The sequence below is a fragment of the Trematomus bernacchii genome, unplaced genomic scaffold, assembly GCF_902827165.1.
Source record: "Trematomus bernacchii unplaced genomic scaffold, fTreBer1.1, whole genome shotgun sequence".
Classification (NCBI taxonomy): Eukaryota; Metazoa; Chordata; class Actinopteri; order Perciformes; family Nototheniidae; genus Trematomus; species Trematomus bernacchii.
Genome location: NW_022987698.1, coordinates 10,490,621 through 10,505,137, shown reverse-complemented (window position 1 = coordinate 10,505,137; position 14,517 = coordinate 10,490,621). Strand labels below are relative to the sequence as shown.

The following is a 14,517-nucleotide window of genomic DNA, read 5'->3' as shown; positions in this document are numbered from 1 at the left end:
TACCTTGGGAGCAGAAGACCTTTAGACAAAAGGCAAACTTTCATATGGACCGCATCTTCCTCGGATTCTTGGTCATTTTTTTCCTTGTGTTTCTGGGAGAGTTTGTCTATAAAATGTGGTATGTGACAAATGTGAAAGTGATTGCAGAGTTTGTGTCAGATTGCTTGGTCTTTCTGTTCAACTGGCTCTTTACCCAGACAAGACAGGAGGAGTTGTTTGAATTGTAGGTTGTGAAAAGAGGGTAACCAATTATATGTATTATCTTATGTGTGTTTTCTAAATAACAAATGGCCAGTAAAGAGTTATAGCTCCGTCCTAACCAGAGATACAGCAATGTAATGATTTCTGGACTATGTTTTTTGATGGATCTACGGAAATAAATAATGTATGCAATTAACCAGATCCTTGTTCTGTCATATACTGTTCTGCTTTTGTTGATCAAGTTAGGATTCTGTTCTGGCTAAAGCCATTGCAACATGCAATATAAATGCATCTTTTATTGTACTCTTAAAATATTTTTTTTTCATTGTAAATTAAGTATCAGAGTAGATACTTTACTTAACTTGTTGTGTATTACCTCCCCAATTATTAAATAATATCCATTTATACCAACCACAACATTATCCTGCTACATATAAATACATTAGTAGGCCTAATAACAATCTAACAATATAATAAAAATAAAATAAAAATAAACTGTTTTGATGCATTGTGGGTTATTTTAATAGTTAAAATAGGTTACATTTTACCGGGAATATACTTCTGCATTACACAAAACTGATAATACAGGATTGTTATACACAAGAAAAACAATTAAGCCACAAAGAATAAACAAAGGTTAGGGACATAGAAAAATCGAGAAGAAACAGAAAATCATACAAACTACATATACTCCAACATACTTCCAGTGGTAGACTGTACATCTACACATGTACTGTACTTTAGTACTTAAGCATTTCAGGTAACCTACTTTACTCAACTTAATTATTTTATTTTCATGCATCTTACTTGTACTATTTTAGTATATTTAAGAGGAAACTGTTGCACTTATTATTAGTGAATCACCTGAATACTTTCTGAACTACTGGACACTTGGTAGTAGGCCTATTCTGTTTTCATATAGCCTACTGTATTTAATGGAGATGATCTTCTTAAAGCATTACTTATAGAACATAATAAAAGCACTCAATCATGATAAGGTTTAACATCACTCTAATAAGCCATTATTTAATATAGGAATATAAAATGTTAACATTTTGTTGATTAAATACTAACACATAGGCTACAGTAGTGTGGTGATATAAGGCGGATTTCATTCACTTGTGTATTCTAATCATGGACTGCGTCACTCCAGCGGGCCAATCAAATCGACGCAATTTCACTCCTCTCAAATCCCGGCCCTTCCTCTTCCCCTCTTCTGGATTCTCTAGCGTGACCGACGTTTCGTGTCTGTTAAGACTTAAAGTAAGTCAAAATGTGAATAACTTAAACCGTGAATGTCGATTAGATACTGTATATATTATTTCTAATGGTACATGTATTCGACTATTGCTTTTTGTTTCTGAAAGATGTGGCGCAGTAGATAAATATTGTTGTCAAAAATGGAGGACAGTGAGAGACGCTGGTCCGCCATGCTGTCCCTATTAGCTTTAACTTGAATGCATCACAGCCAAACATGGTGACACTTCTGAAGAAGAAAGGACAGCTCAAATGTGTAAAATGCTATCTTACCACTGGCCTGTGATTCTTGATTTGATGTGACTGTGTTGGAGGTCTAAGCATCGTTTCAATGTACGGACAGCTAAAGCTTATAGCTAAGCTAACGTCAAACTGGGCTCCTCCCAAACATATTCATCAGAGAGATAAATAACGTTCCACATTCAGAAAATGTATATTATTCTTGAGGAACAACTCCTATTATATTCCCGAGTAATGTGTTCTTACGGTTTTACTCAAGGTACGTACACCACGACGTCGCAATAGTTAGTTAAAAATAACCCTGCTGCGTGGAAAGCATGAATATCAGCTTCCTAGTAGTGATTACAAGCAATGCTGCAACAGTGGGCTTTATCGGTAATAACATCCCTGCAAAATACACGTGGGCCCTTTTTCATAGTAGTTCAGTTGTTATTATTAAGCACATGATTATGGCCGCTGGTCGTATATTATACCACAATAAGAGAAGATAAATGAATATTCAATTCGATTATATTTGTCAACAGAGTATAATAAATCGTTTATGTATCATTGCTTTAATTATCTTCACACAATGATTTTAAAATGTCAAATATTTGTTTCAAATTTCACATCACAAATAACTAGAGTCCAAGTTGACATATTTACAATCCTTTTTTTGATCCAATCAAATGTCTAACTCAAAGATAATGACAATTTGAGACAGGAACAAACAGGAAATAAGGATTGAGACACCAAAGTTGTATACCTTGAAAGTGTGCATATACATTGTTAACCCATCATCTTTAATAACTTTTCTTTCAATATAGAATGCGTTACGTGGCCGCTTACCTCCTGGCTGTGCTCGGTGGAAACACCAGCCCCTCTGCAAAAGACATCAAGGCCATCTTGGGCAGCGTAGGAATCGAGGCCGATGACGACCGTTTAAACAAAGTATGCCATTTAACAACTTCACATTATGCAATCTTAAAACTGTTGAGCTTTATTTTCCTGAATATGCTCTGTGGCTAAAGTTGAGTCTTATTTTTCTCTGCAGGTCATCAGCGAGTTGAATGGAAAAGACATCAACGAAGTCATGAACTCAGGTCAGCCCTTCTAGAAAACATGCATTGAATATTTTAAGATGTTTTTAAAGGAAGATGGCTAACATTTGTTTCTACCTTTTTTCCACAGGCCTCTCTAAGTTAACCTCCGTACCAGCAGGTGGTGCTGTGGCGGCTCCTGCCGCTGCCGCTGCTGCTGCTGTTGGGGCTGGGGCTGCACCTGCTGCTGGTGTGTATACTACTCAATATTAGCTTTAATTTATAAATAGATGTTTTCAGTTTCTGTAGAATTGTTTTAAATTGTATTTTCATAGCAAATACTTAAATGCCCTTGCAAATGAATCAAATTGTGATGGCATGTAGAAGTCCTGAAGTTGATTATTGAACAAAAGTGCTGTTAAATATTGTAATTGATATTTGTCTGTAGTAGTGATTGTTGTCTTTTATGTCTCGTTTCCAGCGGAAGAGAAAAAGGAGGAGAAGAAAGAGGAATCAGAAGAGTCAGATGAAGACATGGGCTTCGGACTCTTCGATTAATCTGCATTCTCTATCTCTAAAAAGCAATAAAAAAGTAAAAGGTTTACACTCAACATATTGTCTTTCTGTCATTTTCAATTACTTTAAAGTGACTTTCACCAACTGTGCAATCGTTATTATTCCCCAAAACATTACCATTAGGAGTTGGAAATAAAATGCCTGGCTTAAAAGGCTTGAAGTTATTTTTGTTGTCGGCTAAAAATAGTCCAGACTGAGCAACCTGCCATCATTAAGCAACGCAGAGTCTGCATGTGGTCGGTCTGCTCCGTCCTGCTGCTGGACAGAAAGCTGAAACCACATAATGACTGCGGCTTAAAGGGATAAACCATGATCCAACTGACCACCACGATACAAAACAGCTGCCGCTTTACAGTTATCTGACACTTTGGCTGTTATCTTTTGTACTAAAAAACGCATGTAATTGCAAAGTTCTTTTTACATAGGTGTTATTGTTGAACATCAGCTAAACAGGCCTTTAACTAATGGTCAGTGTGTATATATATATATATATATACATTTTTTTTTTTTAAAGCTCCTTGTACAGTAATAGGTAACACAATTATGTTCCACAGCGGAGGTAAACTCCGTAATAAATGTAGTCTACATTTCATAAGAGGTGTAAAACGTGTGAGCATTTTAAATCTTATTTGAACTAAATGCTTATATAATATGTAGTTGTATTTGTATTGTTGATTTAATGTGTGAACGAGGCGATGTAGAGAAGTTAAGCTGTCATTATTAGGCTGTAATTTGTTATAAACTGTTAAGAGTGGGAAGCAGGCCTTTTTATTTTTGGATATTTGTTTGGATAGAGTTAGGTGGTCCGTGAGTGTTTTTTTATTGGTTAAGTGGTCCTTGGTATGAAAAGGTTTGAGAAACACTGCGCTAGTGGATTGTCAATGTCAGCCTCGCTGCGGGGAAATTCTACAGATGGCCAGTCCGCCCCTGAAAAATGTCTATGCACACGTTATTAATAATAATTTAAAACAATTGTTAATTTTCAATTTTTATTTTGTAATCATCCCGCGACCCCCACGAGTGGGGGTCACGAACCCCTGCTCTAACTCACATTTTATGGTGAGACGGTTCAACTTTTTTTGCTTTAATAGATGTCTGTCACTGTTTTTTAACTGGTAACATTAGTAATGGCTGCAGTCCAGAAGCAGGAGCCTAGTGTATTGCTAAATGGAAGCAACTTGGCAGAAATAATGTTCCCCTCCATGAGCCAACTGTCTGCTGGGAAAAACACCTATGACACAGTATTTGTGTTGATCTGACAGCCTGGCTATGTTTTAAATGACATGTGAATCATCAGTCATATCACAATTAATCTTTTGTTATTTAATACAAACTACATTTCGATTGAACTACTTATTTAGTCACTGAACTTCTCACTATACTCTTAAGCAATCCTGGGAGGAAATGTGACCATAGATTATTCCACAACCTGCTTCATGGCCTCTTTTGTTTGTGTGTGTTACATACGCAGCGTCAAAGATTTAGCAAGGCAAAGGGCCAAAATACACAAAGACATCTCTGAATTCCCCTGCACAAAATAGAAAAATAAATATGTATATTTACCAGTTTAATTTATGCACTAATTAGTATTAAAGTTTCTCCAATATGTTGTAAATGTAAACTTTTCTAACACTTTTTTCCTCACACTACCTAACAGTCACCTGAATTAATTAACAAAGTAAGTTGAATCATCTTTTATAAAATAGAAAAACTCCTGAGTGTAAAGAAACATGAATGTTTTATGTTAGGATAGAGTTAGCTTAGATTTCACATGGCAGTCAATGAAAAAAGTGTCCATCTTTTTCTACATTTGCTCTACCACCCTATTTCCCCCTGATGCATGTGAACACATGTTGCATAGCACCAGTTTGCAGAATGCACAGGAATCCCCTGTGAGCCCATTATATCTGGCAGGATCTTAATAAAGCAGTCTTTAGTTTTGTTGCTAAGGCTTCCTGGCATCACGCCATCATGCCTTAAGCACAGAGCTGACAGACTTTATTATGTTGCTGTCAACAATTATAATACTGAAGAACACATCTATCAATGTTTAGCTGCTCCACCCTAACTGTGCTTACGGTTACAGCATTTACAGTATGGGCATTATGCACTTCCACACAAAAACTTCCCTGCTGCAAGCTGTGACTCTGCAGTTCAGAAAGTAGGCAGTAAAGTATGTACTAGAGAGGTGTGGCAGAATCAAAGTCTTGTTCATTCCTACATCTTGACACGATAGCCTGCCTTATGTAATAGGGCAGTGCTTCTTGATCTTTTTAACTTGTGAACCCTAAAAAAAATATTGCCTGCTTGCTTCATTCACTGAAAAATCTTTTAATTGTTTTGTTGGCACAATTCATCCTGCGACCCCGTGCCAAAAAATATCTTGTTGTTCACTCGTATCTTATCTTTTTTTTCCTTTTATAAATCCAATAGATTTGACCTTTGAAGAAAAGTGCCATTAGCAAGGCATGTTTAAGAAAGCCTTATTCATTGCACAGTTCAAGATAACCAAGTTATATTACCAACTATTGAATCATGACAGTGACTTATGGTTTGATAATAACAAAGAAACAAACAAATGTAAGCATTTAATTAAATATGTTTTTAATTTGAGTTCTATGAATGCCAGCATTCATATTTGCAAACATTGTAAAAATGTCACATTTCAGTGTAGTTGTCTATAAAGCTTAGCTCAATTAAAAATTCTACAAAAATATTGCACAGAGGTGTCTAGCTTATATACAACAGTTATTACATTGCTCATAATTACAAATTAATGTACAGAAAGTATACAACTCAATGATGGATTTGTAAAAAAGAGCATCACATTTGAGTGTTTTTGTAGAATTACCAATTTGGGATTCTGAAACACTGCTACATGTTCTAGGAGTCCTTATGTTTTAAGTTATTTTTCCTTTCAATTTGAAAAGTGCACATTACTCTTTCCCAAGCCATTAAACTGGTTTTTCACATAACATCCTGGCACAGCAGGAGAACATGCGTTTTTTCTCACAAAGCAGACCATTCTCACAAACCATGTGTGGTTTGAAAGCTTAAAATGTCTTTTAGGTAGCCCATTGTGTTCATAAAAGGGGAAATTCAACTTGCGACATCATCTTTCACCACATCTGTGGCACTGAAAGAAGTTGAACGCTTCCCTTGCAGCAATGTTTCTCAGTCATCATAGTCCGACACTGGATGATCCGAACATGCCTGAAAAACGACAAGGAAGAGTTTTTAAACACCTTTTGGCAGTCAGATTCCTTTTTTGTGACTGTTCCTATGTTGCACTGCCATTTTCACAGAAGCTGAATCATTGTGAGGTTTAAAGATAGCAAAAATAGACCACCAAAGCTGTCTATCTGTGCCGTTCTGTTTTTTCTATTTTATCTCTTTTCAACAGGTGGGATTCTTACCTGTTGGTATTCGAATCGGTCCTGAAGGTAACGGCTCCCCAGACCGGTGATGTGACCTATATTTTGTTTGGAGAGCCCGACTATCCTGGCTGTAAAGTCGAGTGTGAAGGCCAACTTAACAAGCTCAGGTGCTGTGGGGAGGACCGTGGGAGGATTGTGGGTCGGCAACGCCTCCGTCTCCAGATACGCATCAGCCAACTTCTGGAAGGAAGAGTACGACATCCCCTGGAAGAAGCTGCTCAGGGTGGGGTTGTCTTTCAGCTGGGGATAAGGAGAGGAAGACTGTCAGTAACTCAAGAACACTTTGACCTGTAAGGGAGTTTACTGCTAGTAAACACTCATGTGGAAACACCTTAAAATAGCCTTTCTTTAGTTGTATTATTCCTGCAGGTTCCCAGCTAAAGTTAGTAATACTTTCAACTGAAGTTATAGGACATTTGCTGTAATCTTCCTGCAAGGTTTAACAATAAGACATTTAACACTTCCACTTAATCTGCTGATTATTTTCTTTAAAATGTACAGAGAGTGAATCACTAATGTGCTTAAGTGTTGTCAACCTGCTTGTTTTGATTGCAGGCTTCATGACTCCCACTATTGTTATCAATATGGCACACCCTGTCTCTCTGCGGCTAGATGATTTATTGCCGAGGTCAGGAGGACAGATCAGAAAATGAAAAGTTGTTGCACCAGGAAATGTCAAAGTTTCTCACCAAATATCACAGATTGGTGATGTACAAAATTATAAAAGGCTGTTTTTTCTATTTGACATTAGACCACGTTAAATTGAGAAACACTGTTTAAGAGCTCTGGACCCTAACATTACTATTTCCAGCGGCAATACATTTAGATACTCAAGATGTTTTCAGTAAATCTATTAGATTTTACTTTCTCTTCTTGAGAAAAAAGGAGTGGATGTTTGGTAATAAATTATTTGTGCTTGACGATTACTTCCTGTATGGAGCGAGCCAACACTGACAAGACCAAGACCGGTTTTGGCGAGACTTGATTTTGAATTGCTTTATTTCATCAGATCAGAAAATGAAAAGCTATTGCACCAGAAAATGTTACTCACTACATAACATAGAATGATGAAGTACGAATGTATAACAGGTTGTTGATTCAACATCAGGCTATGTGATGGAGTTTGTACTTCTTATCATTGAGAATTTTTTATAGCAGCGATCATGGTTTATTGATGTGCTTTGGCTTTCGGTTGAAACTGCTCGATCACCATCGTTATTCTTTAATAATTAACAGATTATATAATCTTATGAAGAACCAAAGAGTGAAGCATTACGAGTATCAGTCATGTCAATATTTCCAAATTATCAAACACTAAACAAAGTTTCATCTAGCTTGTTTTTTACTCAAAGCAGCAATAAATACCAACCTTGTCATCTATGGCATCACCCTCCTCTTTTGTCAATGCAATGATCCTGTTGATTACTTCCTCTGAGAGAAAACAAAGCTGATTATATCTCCCGCTTGCAAGTATAATCAATATATTTAATATAATAATGTATGGCATTATAGGGATTAAATTCATCTTTGAGTGATTATAGTAATGCAGAACTAAAATGCTAAGCCAAGACAAATGACAGGATGGAGAAGTTTTGTAACTCCACAAAGACAAAACAACTTTTAATATTCAACCCATTACATTTATCAGAGAAATTGGGTTGTGAGTTGAACTGACTTGTTTTGTTTGATCACCACATTTTCTGTCAAATGAAAAATGCTCTTTTAAAGCATTTTTATTTTTATACTGCCAGGCACAGCTAAAGGAAAGTGAAGAGAAACAGTTTCTCACCATCAGACAGAGGTTTAACTTCCTCTTTTTCTTGTACCTCGTGGATAATTTTTTCTAGTTCCTCTGACACCTTCTCGTAGTAATGTTGTGTTGGTTCCACGCTGACAAGAGCTGTAAAAACAATACATTATTTGTTAATTTACATCTGATATTTCCACTTATTCTGGTTGAATTTTTTTGAACATTGAATCATATATTTTGTTACATTTTGTAGAACTTACATTCAACTCGAGTGATGTCAGCAGAGTTGAGTTGACTAATTCTATTTGATTTATTCAGAGATATCCGCCTTTTGGAGAACCTTTTCTTTAACGATTTCCTCCTCATGGACTTTCTTTTTGGTGAACTGGCTGGAGTAGTTGGCTGGCTGGGGGTCACAGTGTCAGAGGCCTCTGGTATTTCTGGTGGACTGTCCTCTTCATCGTTATCCTCACTATTCTTTCGAGAGAATAAACCAAGGAAGCTTTTCCAGAATGATGGCTTCTTGTTCTTCTTAGACTTTTTGGTGAGTTTCTCTATTTCCTTCTGAGGTTTCTCGGGCTCAACTACGAGGGTTTGAGCTGGATAAAATTTACCAATTTCCCCATCGTCTTTTAATCCATCGACCAGGTAAGAGGAAGGGTCGCTGGAGTGTCGTCTAAGCTTCCTTGGCATTGTCACCCACTTTTCTTTCCTCCCAGCCCTCCTGTGCCCCAGTGTCCCGTCATTTAAGCTGAGGCTGCGCTGGACGTACGCCTCCAGCAGGCGGATTGTATCCTTGTGAGGCACATAGATCAACTGGCCGTTATGAGGCCTTTGTTTTTCTGTTTGTGTTTCCATTGTGGAAAGACTACAGGAGAAAGAAACAACATACAATAGGTTCATATGGGTTTGCAATGAACTTTCTGCCAATTCAAGTCACAAATTACGTGTGGTCTAAGCAGCATTTTGGAAAAAAGCCTTAAGAGCTAATATGACAGGGTTTCCATCGGACAATACAATATATTTCAAGACGTCAATCTGGGCATTTTTCCCCAAAAAAATGAAGGATGAACAATTAATCAAAATTGACAGCAAATAAATTGATAATGAAAGTTGTCCTTATTTGCAGCCGTAGAGGTTGAAACAAAGGACTGTTTCATTTTGAATTAACAATACATTTAAAATGTAATCATTTGGTCTTAAAAAATGTAAGTAAACGTAGCTACACTTCTCTAAAGCCAATGTTGACTTGTTGACAGCTTGTTTGTCTGGGCAACAGGCAAAAACCGAAAGCTACTCAGTTTATTATCACAGCACAGTTTCGGAATCAGGAAGCTAGAACTACTTTTTGCTTAAAAAACAACGTAAGCAATTTATCAATAAAACAGTTAATCAAACTACATAGAGAAATACTTTTTTAACACATTATATACTTCTTTAGAATGTTACCAGAAAGAGCCCTGCATTAACCTATGTATTGTATTACAGTGCTACTCTTTGGATGTCATAGCTGCAGAAATGTAAAAACATTTAACACTTAAGTTAGAGAAATAGGAAGTAAGTAGTGCAGTAGTCTTTGAATGTGTCATATTTCTGTATCTGTGGACTCACCTCGTCTCCTACAGCAACAGAGGAACAGTGTGACTCCCTGCAGAGATCCGTGTAAGTACTCAGCAGGTACACAGTGTGAACTTGTGTCTCCTGACGGGACTGTGCGCAAAGCGTCTACCTGCTCGCAATCTCCACCCATGTTTGGACACGTCCCTGCCTCCTTACCTTACCTGGAGCCGCATGACGTCACATTCACTACTGTAAATGACAGTGGGCGTGGGACGAGGAAGTAAGACTTCCTGGTGTGCAGGTGAGCGCACAGACGTCAGGGTTTCAACTCTTGTTGTTTACAGTTTCACCGAAGATATCGCTTCTGCTGTAAATGCCCCCTCCCCGCTGGCTGGGCCAGGTTTTACAGGAAGCACGTGCTGCGGAGCTCATTTCCTTTAAGAGACCGGCTTTAGAAGAAACACCCCCATGTGTCTTGATCATAGACTGTATATATATATATAAAGGTCTTTATGCTGTTTCCTGAAAACACTTAGAAATGAAATATGTAACATGAGTGAGCCTAACAAACTGCATCCCACGTAGGCCTACATTATGTTCAATGGGAATGTAAATAAGTATGTCTATTTACCCAAGTAGCCTACTGTACTGAAGTAAAATGTTGAGTTATTTTACTTGAGTATTTCTATTTCCTGCTCCTTTACACTTTTAGTCCATTATATTTTGTAATCCAATATTTTACCCTTTAGCCTACTCCACTACATTTATATCACAACTTTAACTGATAGTTACTTTACAGCTTCAGATTGTTAGCTAAAACAAAACAATAAAAAAGAAACTAGTAAATAAATGATGGAATTGTATAATAGGTAAGATATCCAGCAGCAGTATACAAAGTAAATATAATAAACTCCACATTTACCGGCTGTGATGAACACATTAATGCATCAATAGTCATAATCCAGTAATTCAATACGATTCTGAAATGGGCTTTTACGCACAATAAACATTCATCAATTTTAATGGAATACTGGTTTGCAGTATCGGTACATCATTCAACATAATAACACAGAAGCAATAAGTCTGCATATGGTAGAGAACAACAGTAAACAGCAGACACTATAGGTAGAATAGTCTTCCATTAAATATACAGTTGAATAAAACAAGAGGGATTGTCTGAGGTTATAGTTCTTATGTATAGAATAAGATGAATTATTACATTTTACTTGAGCAATTAACCTTTTTTATATATATGTTGTGTTAGCTGTATTGACAACAGGTTTATTGTTGTACATTTTCTGAATATGTTTCTTTTTGTCTGTCTATATTTGACTTATTTGTAAATCTCCAAAACACACAATCCAAGGAATAAGATGTGACAGGCAATTGTATTGAATACACTTAATACGATCATTTTGTTTTTCTAATTCCAATTTATGGTCAACTCAGTGTCTTTAGTTTGTAGTATTTTATATACATTTTATATATTTCTATCAATAAAAGTATTTTGTAAATACCTAATATTTGAATACCTTAAGATAACTGTGCCTACTTAATTAGGTTTATGTATGGGATATATTGTACAAGTAGACTATGTTATAATTTAGCAATTATTTTAAATATGATAAATAATTTTTCATGTTGAATTGTTTGGTGTAAAAAAGTTATCCAAAACTTAAGGTTTGTTTTGGCTATCCATATAGCTGCTGATTAATTTGTTACTTTTGAAGGAAAGGCAGTGTTGAAAACATATTTCTATGGTTATATCGATGATCTAAAATACATTTTCACCACCTGTAATTTGGTTAGTCATTCACAACGAGCAACACGCTTCCAGTTAAAGGACCAAGTTATTATAACTTCACCTAAAGGGAATTTTTGTACTTTTTGTAATGCCTACATTTTCCTCCATGGACTAAGATTGGCCTGATACAACTGTACAATGTAAAGCTGTAGTGAATGTGAGCAAAGTTAATCTATTTTGCATAGCTTCTCCTCTTGCTTATTTCCCTATTGAGCAACTGTTTTTATGACTCTGATTTCACGAGTTATCTCTTATCTGACTGGTTTACTGGAAACACAAGACGCTTTCAGTTACATCACGGCTTTAATGTCGAGCTTGTTATTGTGTAACTGGGTATAGAGTTAACACATCATCTTATTTTGGTTTGTACTGCATTTTCCAAAGAGGACAGAACACTTTTATCAAAATGAGTGTGTCCTTGTGATACAGATTGGCCTAAATATCTCTATTTTATGCTCTTATGGAAAGTTAGAAATACTCCTACATATACAAATATGGCTTTCCGCACTTATCCTAATATTTAAGCAGCGAAGTGAGAATTAATCCAGGACCTGTATTAGGTATTAAAAAGGAGAATGGTAGCTATAAAGGAAATGATGTATTTAAAACAAGCCAACACACTATATATATAAAATATATAGCTATCAAAAGCAAACAAATCAGTAAATACCTTCCAAGAGCTTGCTTTAGTGTAGTACCACAGAAATACCACAAGGTGTCACGCTAAACACTTTGAAAAAAGATACCTGCTAACATGCTGCCTAACCCTGTTCAGTACAAATAAAAATACAATGTACCCATACTTGTACTTTACTATTTTTACTACTAAATATTTTAGGTTCTACTCCAATACATTTAGCACTTTGTTGAAATGTAAAAGTGTTAAATAATCTCCATGCTGACCAGCTACAATGTAAAACGGTCATTTATTACTCACATATTGATGCATAAATTATAATATAATACAATAATGCTCATGCACACAGGCACTTTAACGCCTGACTTATTTTATTTTTTGTCACAAATCTGGCATCAATAAAGTTTTCATACTAAATATGTTTGTGGATATGATTTAAACATTTTGTAGCAGGCCAAAATCATATAGAAATGAAACTGATAATTAACTTAAAATAACACTGCCGCTAAGTTAAATATAATACTTCCCATTTTCAAAGCAGGCCTAACCTTAACCCTAGCTCTAACCGTAACATGAAATGAGGTATTTCTAAGTTGCAGTATTTGTATTTTTACTTGGGTGAGCTGATTACTTTCTCATCACGCTCTCCCAGTCCATTTTTAGATATTGAAACAAATGTTAAGAAAAATTGTTAGTTTGTGAAGCGACCAATACACAATACCAATAACAATCATGTTATTAACTAAACAATTAAATTGAAATACAGGACTTTATTCTGGAAGCTATGCCTTTGGTTGTAATCAGAAGTTTTTCTTATTATCAGAATAAATAAGGTATTTTTTCTATGTTGTGTTCCAGGTTCATCTTTGTTATGTACTACAGCTGGATCACTCCTGTTCTTTGTTTATTGTCTCTCTAATAGTTATTTACATTTGTTCCTGTCAGAGATGTGAAGAGCACCCTGCGGGCACCTGAAGGCAACACTGATCCCAGCTGATCTTCCACTTCAGGTGACCCTCTTCATTTGTCACGGGTGTTAAGCAGGGCAAATGAAGGACTCATATTTCGGCCCACAAACTCTGTCCGCTGACCTCCAAGGCTGACGCACTGCAGCTGAGTGGGCGCTGTGCAGCTATCTGTCATAAATCTTTATCGCTTTGAATCATTGCTCGCCCTCTCTGTCCTGGGACTCCCCTCTCTAATCTTAAAGTGATAGATGGTTCATCCAGGTAGAGCAAAACTGAGCAACAAAGCATTATAGTACTCCAGTAATGTATAAACTGAAATTATGAACTACCTGTGTATAGAATGTACCCTAAATGCTTTATTGATTTAGGATGACATTAATTATAATGGTGTATTTGATATATGGAGAGCTGGTCATCAGAAGCGTTACCTCAAGCCACTCTGAATTATTAAAGTAGACCAAAATGTCATTTGAATAATTTAAGTTTAAGCCCTTCTGCCATGAAGTCTCGATAAGATCACAGCAGTTTCTTGTTATATCAGTAAAAGGCGAGCGTAAGAGAGAATACATTATTGTAAGCGACATATATTCCGTGACAACTTCAGAAATACTAGTATCTTGCCCACAAAGGCTAAAATGAACAAATGGAAGTTAATATACAACTTTAAATGAAGAGATAATGCAACAGATATCATGAAAGGGCTTTGAAGTACAGTAGCTCTAACTGGGCACTGTAGTTTTAAATAGAAGTTTTGAGAACAGAAGTTAACGTCGTATTGTGTTGGAGACTATTTTCTGTCACATATTGTTTGACAGCATCAGGTTTGTGTGTCGAAATCAAACTACAGTAGTTGAGTAACTATAGAACATTAAAGCCTACTCACTGGGCCGCATTTTTCTACAATGGAGCACAGAGAAATAAGGTAGATACCCTGGTTCTCATAGTAACAACTTTACACTATTAAATAGTGTTCTTACTGTTAATGCAGGCCAGGCAAACATAAACCCTGCCTGAGTATTTTTTATGATAGTTCATAATATCATAATTTTTATCCTTTCAAGCAGGGGT

At 36.2% G+C, this 14,517-nt stretch overlaps 2 protein-coding genes across 2 annotated transcripts; one reads left to right on the top strand and one right to left on the bottom strand.

Annotated features, from left to right (window-relative positions):
* The first annotated feature begins 1,346 nt into the window (after nt 1-1,346).
* On the top strand, nt 1,347-3,328 carry rplp2 (ribosomal protein, large P2). The gene is made up of 5 exons (XM_034139320.1): nt 1,347-1,464; nt 2,505-2,628; nt 2,732-2,780; nt 2,869-2,967; nt 3,199-3,328. The coding sequence occupies exons 2-5, from the start codon at nt 2,506-2,508 to the stop codon at nt 3,273-3,275; spliced, it is 348 nt and encodes a 115-aa protein (XP_033995211.1). The 5' UTR covers nt 1,347-1,464; nt 2,505; the 3' UTR covers nt 3,276-3,328.
* Nucleotides 3,329-5,876: 2,548 nt separating this feature from the next.
* Nucleotides 5,877-10,378, bottom strand: LOC117489913. The gene is made up of 6 exons (XM_034139494.1): nt 10,092-10,378; nt 8,741-9,348; nt 8,520-8,630; nt 8,100-8,161; nt 6,710-6,970; nt 5,877-6,506 (listed from the first exon to the last, which is right to left on the bottom strand). The coding sequence occupies exons 2-6, from the start codon at nt 9,336-9,338 to the stop codon at nt 6,468-6,470; spliced, it is 1,071 nt and encodes a 356-aa protein (XP_033995385.1). The 5' UTR covers nt 9,339-9,348; nt 10,092-10,378; the 3' UTR covers nt 5,877-6,467.
* Nucleotides 10,379-14,517: the final 4,139 nt, after the last annotated feature.

What these genes read in the sequence shown, in the direction of transcription:
- LOC117489913 (XM_034139494.1), bottom strand. Translation starts at nt 9,338, where the DNA reads ATGGAAACACAAACAGAAAAACAAAGGCCTCATAACGGCCAGTTGATC. An exon ending in GTGATGCCATAGATGACAAG is followed by an intron (nt 6,971 to 8,099) that starts GTTGGTATTTAT and finishes CCTTATCCCCAG; the next exon opens with CTGAAAGACAACCCCACCCT. An exon ending in ACCGATTCGAATACCAACAG is followed by an intron (nt 6,507 to 6,709) that starts GTAAGAATCCCA and finishes GTCGTTTTTCAG; the next exon opens with GCATGTTCGGATCATCCAGT.
- rplp2 (XM_034139320.1), top strand. Translation starts at nt 2,506, where the DNA reads ATGCGTTACGTGGCCGCTTACCTCCTGGCTGTGCTCGGTGGAAACACC. An exon ending in ATGACGACCGTTTAAACAAA is followed by an intron (nt 2,629 to 2,731) that starts GTATGCCATTTA and finishes TTTTCTCTGCAG; the next exon opens with GTCATCAGCGAGTTGAATGG. An exon ending in TGGGGCTGCACCTGCTGCTG is followed by an intron (nt 2,968 to 3,198) that starts GTGTGTATACTA and finishes TCTCGTTTCCAG; the next exon opens with CGGAAGAGAAAAAGGAGGAG.